Source organism: Lynx rufus, unplaced genomic scaffold (assembly GCF_022079265.1).
Source record: "Lynx rufus isolate CCGP_SWC_20201006 ecotype Redwood Valley unplaced genomic scaffold, mLynRuf1.p SCAF_7, whole genome shotgun sequence".
Lineage (NCBI taxonomy): Eukaryota > Metazoa > Chordata > Mammalia > Carnivora > Felidae > Lynx > Lynx rufus.
This window is the reverse complement of record NW_025814889.1, coordinates 88,467,814-88,480,360: the sequence shown is the minus strand read 5'-3', so window position 1 is coordinate 88,480,360 and position 12,547 is coordinate 88,467,814. Positions and strand designations below refer to the sequence as shown.

The 12,547-nt window shown below is 45.6% G+C and overlaps 1 protein-coding gene across 1 annotated transcript in view; it reads left to right on the top strand.

Annotated features, from left to right (window-relative positions):
• PPM1H (protein phosphatase, Mg2+/Mn2+ dependent 1H) overlaps nucleotides 1-12,547 on the top strand; it is a 258,509-nt gene that overhangs the window by 124,998 nt on the left and 120,964 nt on the right. Inside the window, exon 3 of the mRNA XM_047065106.1 lies at nucleotides 3,095-3,439. Coding sequence (XP_046921062.1) covers nucleotides 3,095-3,439 — 345 coding nt within the window. The remainder of the gene's footprint in view (nucleotides 1-3,094; nucleotides 3,440-12,547) is intronic.

Below are 12,547 nucleotides of genomic sequence, written 5' to 3'. Positions count from 1 at the left end.
CGTGTCTGTGTGTGTGTGTGTGTGTGTGTGTGCACGCGTGCACGTGCACGTGCACCCGCCTTCCTTATCTCACACTCCTCCTTCCTGCCACCCATGCCCCAACTCCCAGGATACTAGATAACACATACATCCTTTCACCTCTGTGTTCCCAGCTCCTGTTACAGAAACGAGCAACCGCAGCTTATCAAAACGTCACGAAGCCCACATGACACAGAGCCCAGAAGGCAGGCTGTTCAGGGCCTGTGCACCATCCCAAGCGAGACCCCAAGGGCTCGGGCTCCTTTAGACTTCCTGTCCCCCCACACTGAGCTACAGCTTTCAGCCGTTTTTGCAAGAGGGTTATTCTGCCTCCCGGTGTTGCTTCTGTGACCCAGGCAGGAAGAAAGGTGTAGGGGTGAGGCAAAAGGTCAGGCCACTTGAGTCATCCCTTTCATCAGGAAAATAATAGCTTTCCCAGAAGCTCCACCCAGGAGGCTTCCACTGGTAGTTCACTGGACAGACAGCACAGGGTCATACAGGCACACCGAGATGCAAGGGAGTCCGGGCTGATGAGGAGCTATGGCAGATACATGGCTGCCCCAGATAGAATCCATAGCGAGGAAGAAGGGAGAGTAGACACCAGGTGAGCATATACCAGAGGCAGCCATGTGACCTCAGCCTCCTGGTATTTTCCTCGACTGGCTGCCATATCAGCTCTCACTCCGTCCACATTCTTCTTGGCCTGTCTTCAGGGCCTGACTTCTTTCCCCGCTCCCCCAGTTCCCATGGATCTGTACTTCCTGAATATTGGACTTTTGGAGTTAGCAGGGGCACTGGACTCTTCTAGGGGAGCTTCTCAAGTTGGTGAAGAACAGAAGGTCAGAAAATGACTTCCCCAAGACCATACTGTTCTGGTAGTGGTAGAAGTGACACATGAGTGAGATGTATTACTTAGTTGCTCACATGGCATAAATTACCCTTTAACCTTGCTAAATCCCCACTCCCTGTAAGGTAGCTATCACCTGCCCTTATTAGGCAACCATGGCCCAAGGATGGTAAGTGACAGGGATGGAGTGACACAGCCAGTGACCTTGCTCTGTCTCCCACTCCCACTGATTGGCATTGAAGATGCCATGAGAACTCAGATCTTGGAATCCTGACATCCTTGTTCTTTCTACTGCCCTCTGAGTGGGAGTCTCCTTCCTCTGTTGTATGGTGCTTTGAGTCATTCATTAGTTGTTACTGCTTGAATTTGAATGCTTTTTTTAGGGTGGTGTTCACCTTCTACTGACATCCTCACTCTCACTCTCCTGATCCTCACAGCACAGCTTGAGTGATCTTTTAGAAACATAAATCAAGTGTGTCATCCCAAGCTCGGTCGATGACTTTTTGTTACTCTTAGGCTAAAGTCAAGGTCCTTCATGTGTCCTGGAAGGACTGAGTGGTCTAGCTGCCATGTCCCTGTCTGGCCTCATGTCTTTCCTGCTTCATTCCTCTATTCAGCCACATGGCCATGGTTCAGTCTCCTCTCGCTCTTCATGCACCTTCCTCCCACAAGGGCTTGGCACCTGTTCTTTCTACTACCTGGTGGTCTCTCCTCTCATTACCTTGTGAACTTCCAAACAGTTCTTAGCCTAGCCCTCATGTCCCCAGGAAGCCTCCTCCAAAGTGCCCCTCTGCAAGCTGGCCTCATACACCAAGATCCAGAATTGGGATCTTATGTTTGTTTGGGTGATTATTTGATCAGTATCTGTCTTCCCCACTGGATTATGAAGATCAGCCCATGTCTATACCTCTTGCAGCCAAGTTTTTCCTCAATATCCACTCTGTGCCTGTCACATAGGGACACTCAGTATTTGTTGACTAAAAAACAACTATTTTATCTCAGCACATGGCACAGAATTGAATGAAGGCAAAATTTAAAGGGCACACATGGAGTAATGGCATATGTCATCATAACTATACAGTATCTTCCAGCACTGTTCCAGGATAGACCAAAAGAACTTTATTGAATTGCTTTAGCTTGAAAAATGATTCAATATTGCTGTGGTACAGATAAGCTTAGTAGTACAAGTAGTCACAATAAAACCCTACCTGTTTTATTACCTATGCATCTTACCTATTGAATAAATTAAGCTCTTATTTTTCTATAAGATTTTTTAAAGTTTATTTTGAGAGACAGCATGAGTGGGGGAGGGGCAGAGAGAGAGGGAGAGAGAGAATCCCAAGCCAACTCCATGCTGTCAGTGCAGAGCCCAACATGGGGCTCGAACTCAGGAGCTATGAGATCACGACCTGAGCGGAAACCAAGAGTCTGCTGCTTTACTGACTGATCTTACAGTTGAGATCTTAGGTACATGTAATTCAAACACGGTTCTTAAAAACGTTCATCTGAAATGGTCTCGAAATAACTCAGACTAAATCCATGGTAGATGAGCGACCATGAGGAACGCGTAGCTTTGGGGTAGGGAGAGGAAACAAAGATGCTGTGTACCAGCTGGGAAACTGAGGGAGGCAGGAAATAAGGAGATTTGAATTGGCTGCATCTTAGACTGCATGTCTAAGGAAGAAAACATGTTCTAAAAATATAGGATGTAGACCAAAGAAGATGGGGCAAAATTATCTGAGAGTGAAAAGGCTCTAAAGGGGAAAAACGGGTCTACTTATTTCCCCTTGAAGAACCTGCAGAAAGAACTTCACTTTCTCCGGAGCCTCGAGGCCAAGGTTGCTCTGGGGTTGCGAAGAGAGGTGAGGCTTACGGGTTAAAGCTGGACTCCTCAAGACTTCCCTCTTGGCGTGGAGTTCCCTCTCAAACCCCTGCGCATCAGATTAAAGTGGATCTTGCCCCAGAGTGGTAACCGAGCTTGCCTGGAAGCCCGGCCTCTCCCCCAGGCCGAGAGGCAGGAACCCCTTCACCCCTTGGGCGGCGGGTAGCGGCAGTGACAAGTCCGGGACCACTTCCCTGAGTACCGTTGCCATGTTTCGACCCCCCACCGTCGGCCAACCCAAGACAGAGGACCGAGGTGACGCGCTGAGCGCCAGGCCTTGCCGCACCAGTGTGAGCCTGGGGCGGTGGCCACTGCCGTTCTCACTCCCTGTCGCCTCCCTCCCCCAGGAATCAGAGGGTGTTTCCTGTCACTACTGGTCGCTGTTTGACGGTCACGCGGGGTCTGGGGCTGCCGTGGTGGCCTCCCGCCTGCTGCAGCACCACGTCACGGAGCAGCTGCAGGACATCGTGGAGATCCTGAAGAACTCGGCGGTCCTGCCGCCCACCTGCCTGGGCGAGGAGCCCGAGAACACGCCCGCCAACAGCCGGACTCTGACCCGCGCAGCCTCGCTCCGCGGAGGCGTGGGGGCCCCGGGCTCCCCCAGCACCCCGCCCACGCGCTTCTTTACGGAGAAGAAGATTCCGCACGAGTGCCTGGTCATCGGGGCTCTTGAAAGTGCGTTCAAGGAAATGGTAGGTATCGCGGAGGGGCCCGGGGCGGCAGGGGGCGGGGGTGGAGGGAGAGAGAGAATCCTAAGCCTTCAACCAAAGCCTTGTTTCTTGGAAGCTTCCCTACGACGGGTCTCTGACCTGTCCTCTTGTTGTGGGACGCCGCTTGGGTCTTCTCCGTTCGATACTCCATTCCCAACAGAGGTTTGGCACAAGGACAGAGTTCCTCGCATTGAGTGCTGGCAAAAATGAGAACGATGGAAGGAGGGATAGTGTACGAGCTGACAGGCTTTTTAAATGTACCTACGATTGCTTCTCTTTCTGCAGACTCCCTGATGCCAGCTGGTGGTACAATTCCACTTAACTGAAATGTGAGCCTGGTTGCTGTCTTATACATGTGTAGGAATCACAGGTGTTTGGGGAAACAGCTTTTAGTAAAGGGCTCCAAAGTACCTTTCTTGTACCAATCTGATCAGAGGACAGTTCTTTTACCGTGATGGGCCATGTGGTTCTTAATGCTTAAAAAAAAAAAAAAAAAAAAAAAAAAAGGAACTGCTGGAGGGGAATCAGGGGGTCACTATCTGAGAATTGCGTGTTTTCCTGGGGAACATGGATTGTTCGTACATTTAAATTGGGACGTGTCTGATCAAAGAGTTCAGCCCCCTTCCCTCCCAGCCTCAGTCCTGGGAACACATAAAGGGAAAGCGCACAAAGGGAGAGTGCGCAGCTGCTCTCACAGTGTCCCCTGTTGTCCCTCCGCCTGGTGAGGGGCCACCCCTCGGTGCCACCCCCTTCCCTTTCTGAGCTCACTTTCTGCTGAGGCCGTTATTGTGGCTCCAGAGATTTTTCTTTCCTGAGCAACAACCTGCGTGCAAGTAAAGAGCAAGGAATATTGAGAGATGTTCTAAAGACGGGAGTAGAGCGAGCGTGCCGTATTATCCTAAAACCCCGGAGAGTCAAGTGATGACCAGCTGTTCAGTGAAGCAGGAACAGGTTAGGAGCAGCTCCGCAGAACGGAGCATGTGACACAGCACACAGTCCAGGATCAGTCTGTGTGCGAAGGAGGGGAGAAACATAAATAATGTTGCACCGCACCACCCATCTGATTTGTTTTCAAGGCAGAATGTTTCCTGTGTTCGCACCTCATGTTTGCACCCTGTCCTCACTTTAACCTGTCCCTTCTTTGGTCAGCGTGCATCTCTTCTTGTCGTGCAGATGTTTACCCTTTGATTAGCAGGTGGCTTAAAATGCATCTCTTTGTCAGGAGTGTCTGGTAGCCTTCGATCCCAAGAAAATCAGCGGGAAGCTGGAAAAGACTATTCAGGGAAAAAGGAAACAAGGTAGTAAAATTGACTCCTACGCGGCTCTGTATAAAATCTCCCTCACCAGCTGTCACAGAAGCTGTCTAGAGACCTCGATGTTCAGAATGCTAAATATTTAATTGAGGTAAAAAATGTGACAGTAGGTTACTCTCCTAATGGGAGGGAAAAAAATCCGCTTACATGACAGAAGTGAAAAACAAAAAGAAACGTAGGGTTTTTCATTTCCTTCTGTAATTGCTTATGCCATGGGGCATCTTTTACTTGCAACTGCTGTATTCCCACTTCTGTCCACTAGAGGCCAATGTCACTTTGAGGCAGGCCTCCTCAGTGGTCTCCAGCTGCTTCTGCCCATTAATGCCTCAAGGGTACTAGTAACCACTCTCCTGGAAATGAGAGGGTCATTCAGAAAAATACTTAGTCAAGGGCCTCATTCTTGTCTTTTAAATTTTTTCTGCTTTTAACTAGCCAGTTAAATTGCCTGCAATTTTTACCCTGGAAGCTTCGTTGTCGGCAAAAGATCATTTCACTTTCCCATGTCATTCAGTCAATAAATGAGTGATCAGAACTAACTCTATGCCAGGCCTAACTGGGAAAAGAGCACTGAACAAACTAGGCAAAGACAAGTAAGTATTAGATGAGCAAAATAGAAGTGGGAAGGGCCTTGAGTGGAGAAATGCAGGGTGAACTAGGGGCCCTATAAAGAGATGAAGTGAAGGGGTCCCTTGGGGCAGTAATGCTGGGGATGGGGGCGAGGAGGAGTAATGCAGACAGAACGCAGGAGGCCGGTTCCAGGGAAACTACATCAGAACCTACATGGGCCTAAGGCAACGAGCTGATGTCAAGGGTAGGAATGATGGATGTAAGGTGAATTGGAGAGGTGGTCGGGAACCTACCTGTGGAGGCCCCGGTGCGCCACGTTATGAATTTTTGGCTTTAAGTCATATCTGTTTTTCGGTTCCTCCCAGCATGCAGCTTCCTCTTCACACTTCAGTTTTTGTCATATTGTCTCTCTAGTCGCCAGTATGCCAGAGGCCTACCTGGACTTTGCCCCACCTGCTTCACCTATTAAATGAGAAGACTCATCGTTCCTTGGTTCGCAGGGTGCTTGGTAGGGTTGGCCCTACCTTCTGTTCAGCTAGGGGCTGAGCCAGTTAATGTCAGTTGGCCCAGAATAATTATTAATATACTGTCCCCTTTTAGTCTTAAAAGCGTCCCTGCTTGGATAATGACTTATGTTTACCCTAATTACAGAAAGATGCTCTTGTTTTTTCTTTGCTTCATCAGGGACTTGGGGAAAAATGGACTCTAGTATCATAGAAACGTGCCTGACTTAAACATTAAGTTCCTTGCGGCGAGTTTCAGAACCCACAACACAGAAATTATACAGTGTACCTTCAATTTAATGGCCTGGAAGGCCATTGCCAACTCGTATAAAATACTTGTTCCCTTGTCCCTTTTCAATATTATATTTTTAATGTCTTATTATTTTGTTTGTTTATATTTAATTTTCGAGAGAGGGAGACAAAAAGTCCCAGGCAGGCTCTGTGCTCTGAGTACAGAGCCCGACCCGGGACTCCATCTCATGCACGGTGAGATCATGACCTGAGCTGAAATCAAGAGTCAGATGTTTGACTGACTGAGCCACCAGGTACCCCTCAACAGGATATTTTTGAGAGTCCGTGTTTGAGGGCAAACTGGTTTTTTTGAAGTGCCCAACATGCAGCTGATTCCCTTATCTCGTTGGCCTGGCCTTGGTGGATTCTCCTCTGGCCTTGCAGAGTGGGGCACGCTGGGAATTTCCCGGCCATTCCTAAATTTTTGCCTCACGGTAGCCAGCTACTTTCTAGCTTTCCTAGTTCTCAGTATCCTCAAGGTATTTCAGTGCTGTTCTGATCCTCTGTAATAGAAAGAGTCGGTATTAAATAAGATTCAATTATTTCAGCTTTGTGGCTCTCTTACTTTCCCTCACACTTTTCATCCCTAAAAATTCCCCAAGCCCAGCATCTCAGCCTCACATTTGCCTTGCTGACGACACCTTTGCAGCTACCCTTCCTGAGATTCAGAAGTAACTTGCAATATCTTTACAGGCACAGCTTGCCTTTCACTTGGGGTTTTGCTTTATTTACAGCAGCTCAGCAACATAGAATCAAAGATCTTTGGTCTTTCTCTCTCTCTCTCTCTCTCTCTCTCTCTCTCTCTCTCTCTCTCTCTCTGCATTGTCCTTCTCAATTAGTAGTATTTATTGAGCTTCTATTTTATAGCTAGCATTCTTCTAGACACCATGGGAGTCTAGAAATAAAAGGTTAGACTATATGTCTGGGGGCATTTGTAGCCCCACATTATATGCATATAGAGATATATAACATCTCATTTATTTTGATGCTCTAAGTAACATTAAGTGGGTTGGTGACATGTTGATACCGATCTGAAAGAGAGGGTCAGGTAAAAGATTTAGAAACCCCAAGCCAGAATAAATAGTACTTCTTTAGAGGAAAACATAGGTCCTCGTTCCAAAATACAGACTACCAGAAGTGAAAGATACGTTCTGAACAAGCTATCGTCTCGATAACAGTTTCATCAAATACTGTAAGCTTCTTTGAGGGCACTGCTTTTCCTTTCCTCTTTGATCCTCTGGTTGCCTGACGCAGCATGTGGCTTGTGGTGAAGGTGACCTCTGACCCCTGGCCTCTAATACTTACTGTGCTTGCCTGCTGAGGCACGTTTACCCTTTGGCCCCCTTATTGTATCTCATCTTGGATTTTTCTTCACACTGAGAAGGCTGTGTAGTCCATTCTTCCTGTGTCCACTATGGAAAAATGAACCATGGTTCCCTTCTAAAGGACCAGAATCTCAGGAACTTTCTGACTGACTTCAATTCTGCTTCCCCACAGTGCTTTGTAACGATGCCTCCTTGAACAGCTGAGATTTGCCACCGATTGTGTTTAGGCTGTTGCTGGGCCCAGGATGATGGATGAGGATAAGATAAGGTCTTTTAGATCCTGGGGTCAGTCTTCTTGCTTCCGCAGCCTCCCCGAACAGGACTGCATGGCCAGCCTTTCAGACTCATGAGGGGAATCACTTCCATTGTTGGTGGAGTTGTGGGAGACCACTGCTCTCCTAAGTCAGCAGAGATGAGCCTTTTAGCCTGCCAGCTATAGAATTTGAGCTCTGGACAAAGGCAGGAGGAATTTCAAAAATTCTGTCCTTTTTCCTTTTCAGTGCCAGTATAGAAGTTTGGTTGTTAGGAAGGAAGAAAATGGCAATATTTTTGTTGTAGAACTACCATACATCCTCCTGTCACTGAGTTAATGATTGGAAATAGCACTCAGCTTGGATTTATTGGTAAAAACCTCATTTCACTATTGTGAAAAAGAGGATAAATGCAAAGCTTATTTATAGTTTGTTTTCAAATATTAGCATATTCATCATAAGTTATCGACCTGCTTTCTTAAACACATGTCTTTCTGTGTTTAATAAGCTAGAGTTTTGTTTTGTCTTTGTTTTGGTAGAACAGGAAGTTCCTCCTAGAAGGATTGAGCATGTGATTCCACAAACAGCCAGCAGGTGGCAATATGAGGCAGTATTGGTTTTTTCCTTCCTCATTGCCTGGCTGACAGATTGGCTTGTTTCCAGAATAAATCAAAATCAGACCCAGATACTAAAACCATGCAGAATCTTATTATTTGTGACTGACACTATTAGCAATGTGCTCAGAGCCGTGTTTTAACCCATCTATGGGGAGCTGCCAAGTCCTGTTGAAACTACCCAACACTCACTCCCTTCTGTTGTCTCATGTTGCTGTCCTTTTGCAACCTGAAATTGGTAGGAAACAAAGAATGATCCTGAAGCTGCATCATCCCTGGGACTTTCAAACCAAATTATAACCGTCCCGAGCAATATATTTTCTTTCTTGCGGTTCTTTCCTGCTGAATTAGTCTCATTTCACACATCTCTGCTACTTCCCTTCATTGCCAGTATCCTTCCTTGAAACAAAAAGAAAATTAAATCCCAAGTCTTTAAAAATTGGATCCGTTCTTATGATTTAGAGATAAATCTGGCTTAAACGTAGTATTTAGACAGACACACAACACAGGATAAATCAGTCCTACTAAACAGAAGGGACTGTTTGAGCCATCTTGAGCAGTCTGCAGGACCCTTGACTGAGCAGGTAAAACAGTTATCTTGTTAATTGAATATTATGAGTGTGTAAATTGGTCTTTTAGATTACACTTGAAAAGGAATGATAGTATATGCATGTGTTTTGCTGGCAAGTTATTCTAGAGTTATGTCTTGGGTCTTGTTGACAGCTAAAATGGGGAAATACTCCAGACAGGTTCTTGTTTAGCACAAAGCAGTGGGCAGTAATTCCCAGGATTTCATTGATTTTTTTTTTAAATACCCAAACATGAGGGTTTACAAAATAATAACTCTACATTTTTATGTATTTTTAATGTAGAGTGTGGGAAGCTTAAGCTAATTGGAAAAGTTGAAGGTTTGAAGGGTAGTTAATTCAGCAGTAAATATCCTTATTGACTTCATTTATCATGTTTGATCTGGTAGTAAAAGAACCATGCAGATGGTCCTTTAATGTTCCTTTCAGTACTAAGATTTTGTGAAACATCTTTTAAAGAGGAGTAGGTGGTGTAGGAAAAAAATAAATGTGCTATTTTGGCTTCTAGGGAGGGGAGGGGAAGCAATTATTTTTAGAATATGTTCTAGTTACACCCAGTTTTAGAAGAAATAGAAGAGTGTATTTTAATGTCAGTGAATCCTTCAGGGGGATGAAGTCTGTGGAAACACATCTTTCAAATCCTAGTCACTGTGATCGCAGAGAGCACACACATAATTCACGTGTGTGTGTGTGCACGCAAGGGTATCTGCACGCACACACATGCACGTGTATATTATCACAGAAGCGGTGGGGGGTGATAGAGGGTAAACCTATTAGAGTTTCCTGAACAAAACATGGCTAGACTTTAGTCCACTGTTTATGTGACAGTGTTGCCAAACTTAGCATTCCTTATGCTGGGGGAGCTACAGAGGGCATGTAGTTGAAATATAGGAAAAGATGAAAGAAAGGATGAAGTCAATTAGAACAAAATGCTGAATCACACTATTAACGTAATAGCAAGGGATTAATTGCGCAAGCTAGCTGTAACATCTTCCTCCAGATGAAAGGCAAATAGGCATTCTGCTGTAACAGAAAATCGTGGTGTCGTACGTACACTCGTCTTGATTTTTTTTAAGAAATAATTTCCGGATCAGAGTTTCTGGCAATGTTAACTGTGATACAGAACACACCTGTGATGCAGGATGAACTTGTTGGAGTCCCAGTGGAAATTTTTGCCATGGATGCTGCTTTCACTTGGGCTCTGTGTATCATAGCATTTTCTTTTGGATTGCACGAGTGATTTAAGTCTTTCAAGCATTATTCACACCCCACTCCATGTATAGCATGCAAGCAGTTGGGTGCTCAAGGGATTTTCTTAAATAAAAATTGTCTTTCATTCAGACATTAGGTATTCAAACAAATGTTGATTCTGGATATGAAAACATACTTTCTGTTAGCCCCAGCAGTTCCGTCCAGTATATTAAAAACAGTAGCATAGTCGTATTGAGTGTGGACTTGACACACCAGTGTATATACGAATTTGATGAAATATGTATCTATCATAACATCAGCTTTATTTTACTTATTTAAATGGGAAAGAAAGGGAATACATCCATCGGCAAACTGCTTTGTGAATAGGGTTGTTGGTTCTGTTTTTATGCATTGTTTGGAGGTTAAACAGACAAAACTTCTGACAGCTGGATGTTTTCTTTCCCTTTCACTTCCTTGTGACAGTCTCTTTGGCTGATACTCATGCTCCTTCTCCTCACCCTCGGGGCTCCTGCCATTCTTGTGTAGGTTCTGATAACCATTCATTCATTCTTGCCAATTGACTGCATCTGAACTGAAGCATGGGTTCCTGCTTAATTATAATCTTAGCATTTATTTGCATCCTAAGCTCTTCCTTTGTCAATTACAGGGAACACATTTCTCATGTCACGGAAGGGGTAAGGTGGTAAAGAGATAATTTGGACACCCAGGCATTTTTAAAGGTATTTCTTCATTTGCCCACTCAACAGATATTTATTAAACTATCTTTTTACCTGGCCTGGCATAGGTGTTGAGGGTCTAGCAGTGAGCAAGAGAGGTCTCTGCTTCCGGTCATGGAGCTTCTGGGTCTGGGAAGGATCGGGATGGCCAGCTAAGCCCCTCACACATAGCATCTGATTTCATCCTCACAGTACTCATTTAAGAAACTAATTTATACACAATTTGAGTAAATTTGTAAGATCCAGTCTTTGAAGGCGGTCCTCATGCTGGACTCTCTGCAGCTTTTCTTCTCTTCGAAACTACCACGTCCCCCCACCCCCCACACACACATTCTTAACCCCTCCCCGTGGTTCCCCAGCCTTTCTTCTCCCTTCCCCCTTCCCCAGTTGATTCCCAAGTAAGTTAGTTTCTCCCAGATTCTGGTTTTGTACTTTTTGTCTACTTCCTTTTTACCAGTATGCTGATCTTCATCTGTGTCCTTGGCTCAGGCTCTTGCCCTGTTTCCAGCTTTTCACTGGTGATTTGTTTGAACTTGTGTTACCACCTCTGGCCTCTGGAGCCGAGCGTTTGCTGATAAATGCCAGATTACTGAATTACCTCCCCTTTTCCAGGAGGAGGCTGGTTGAAGCAGCAGAGTTGTGACTCTGTGGGTTTCTAAGAACCAAAAAAGTGCCCCAGCCCCCGGTCTGCCAGGGGGACCCTCAGAATCGGCCCAGGCCCCATCTCCTCTTGTCCTCCTTCTCCCTCCCTCAGCTTCAACCATAGATTACCATGGAAGTGTTTGGCCTTATTTTAGCCAGCATCCAGTTTATTTTCCTAACTCCACTCACATGTTTCTGGGGTCACAGAATCCATGCTTCTGTCAGTGACCCAGAATTTCACAAAGACCTGTGTCTTGGATGATGCCTATTTGTCAAGAGAAGTCTTGGTCTGTTGTTGATTTTCTGGGTGTGGGGGCCTCAGTAGGTGGCAGGTGATAATAGGCTTTGGATGAGGAGAATCACATTGAAATCCAAACTCCAACCAGGTAAATGTAGGCAAGTTACCCCCCTTCTGCCCCCCCCCCCCCGGCATGAAGGTTAATAATACGGTTATGAGGATTAGCTGAGACTCTCTCTGTACGGTGCTTCGCACCCTGCCTGACCTGGAAGAGGTGCTCCTTGAGTATCAGCTGTGGCTGTGAATGTGTGTCACACACACATTTGTTGTGAATCCATGGCTGTCGGACAATGAAGTCAGATCAGAGTTCATAAGCTTCTAGCTTTGATGAGTAAGACAGGGCAACCGGTTGGCTCCTGCCTGCTTTGAAGAGAGGACACAATTCTTCAAGTCATTTCTCTTATCTGGCTGCAAAAAGAAACTATTTATTGGAGACTTTGGGGTTAAAAACATTGCTCAGGTCCAAGTAGTCGGCATTACCAGCCTATTTATGGTATTTCTCACATGGCAGGTCAGGCATTCCATACAAAGACTAAATTTTCCACAAGCTGGGGTATTTATTATTGAATTGAAGTCGGTTTTCCTTTTCTCATTTTTGTTCTGATTAGATCCGTTTGCCATCCCTTGTTTCTTGTCTCTGGCCTGCAGATGGGCTAATAGACGACAGTTTTATGCCAGTGACCTCAGTGATTAAATGCTCTTCAGGTGGTAGAAAAGTATTAACGATTTTCCTGTCTCGTCTTTGAAGCACATCCTGACTCCGAGGGCTGT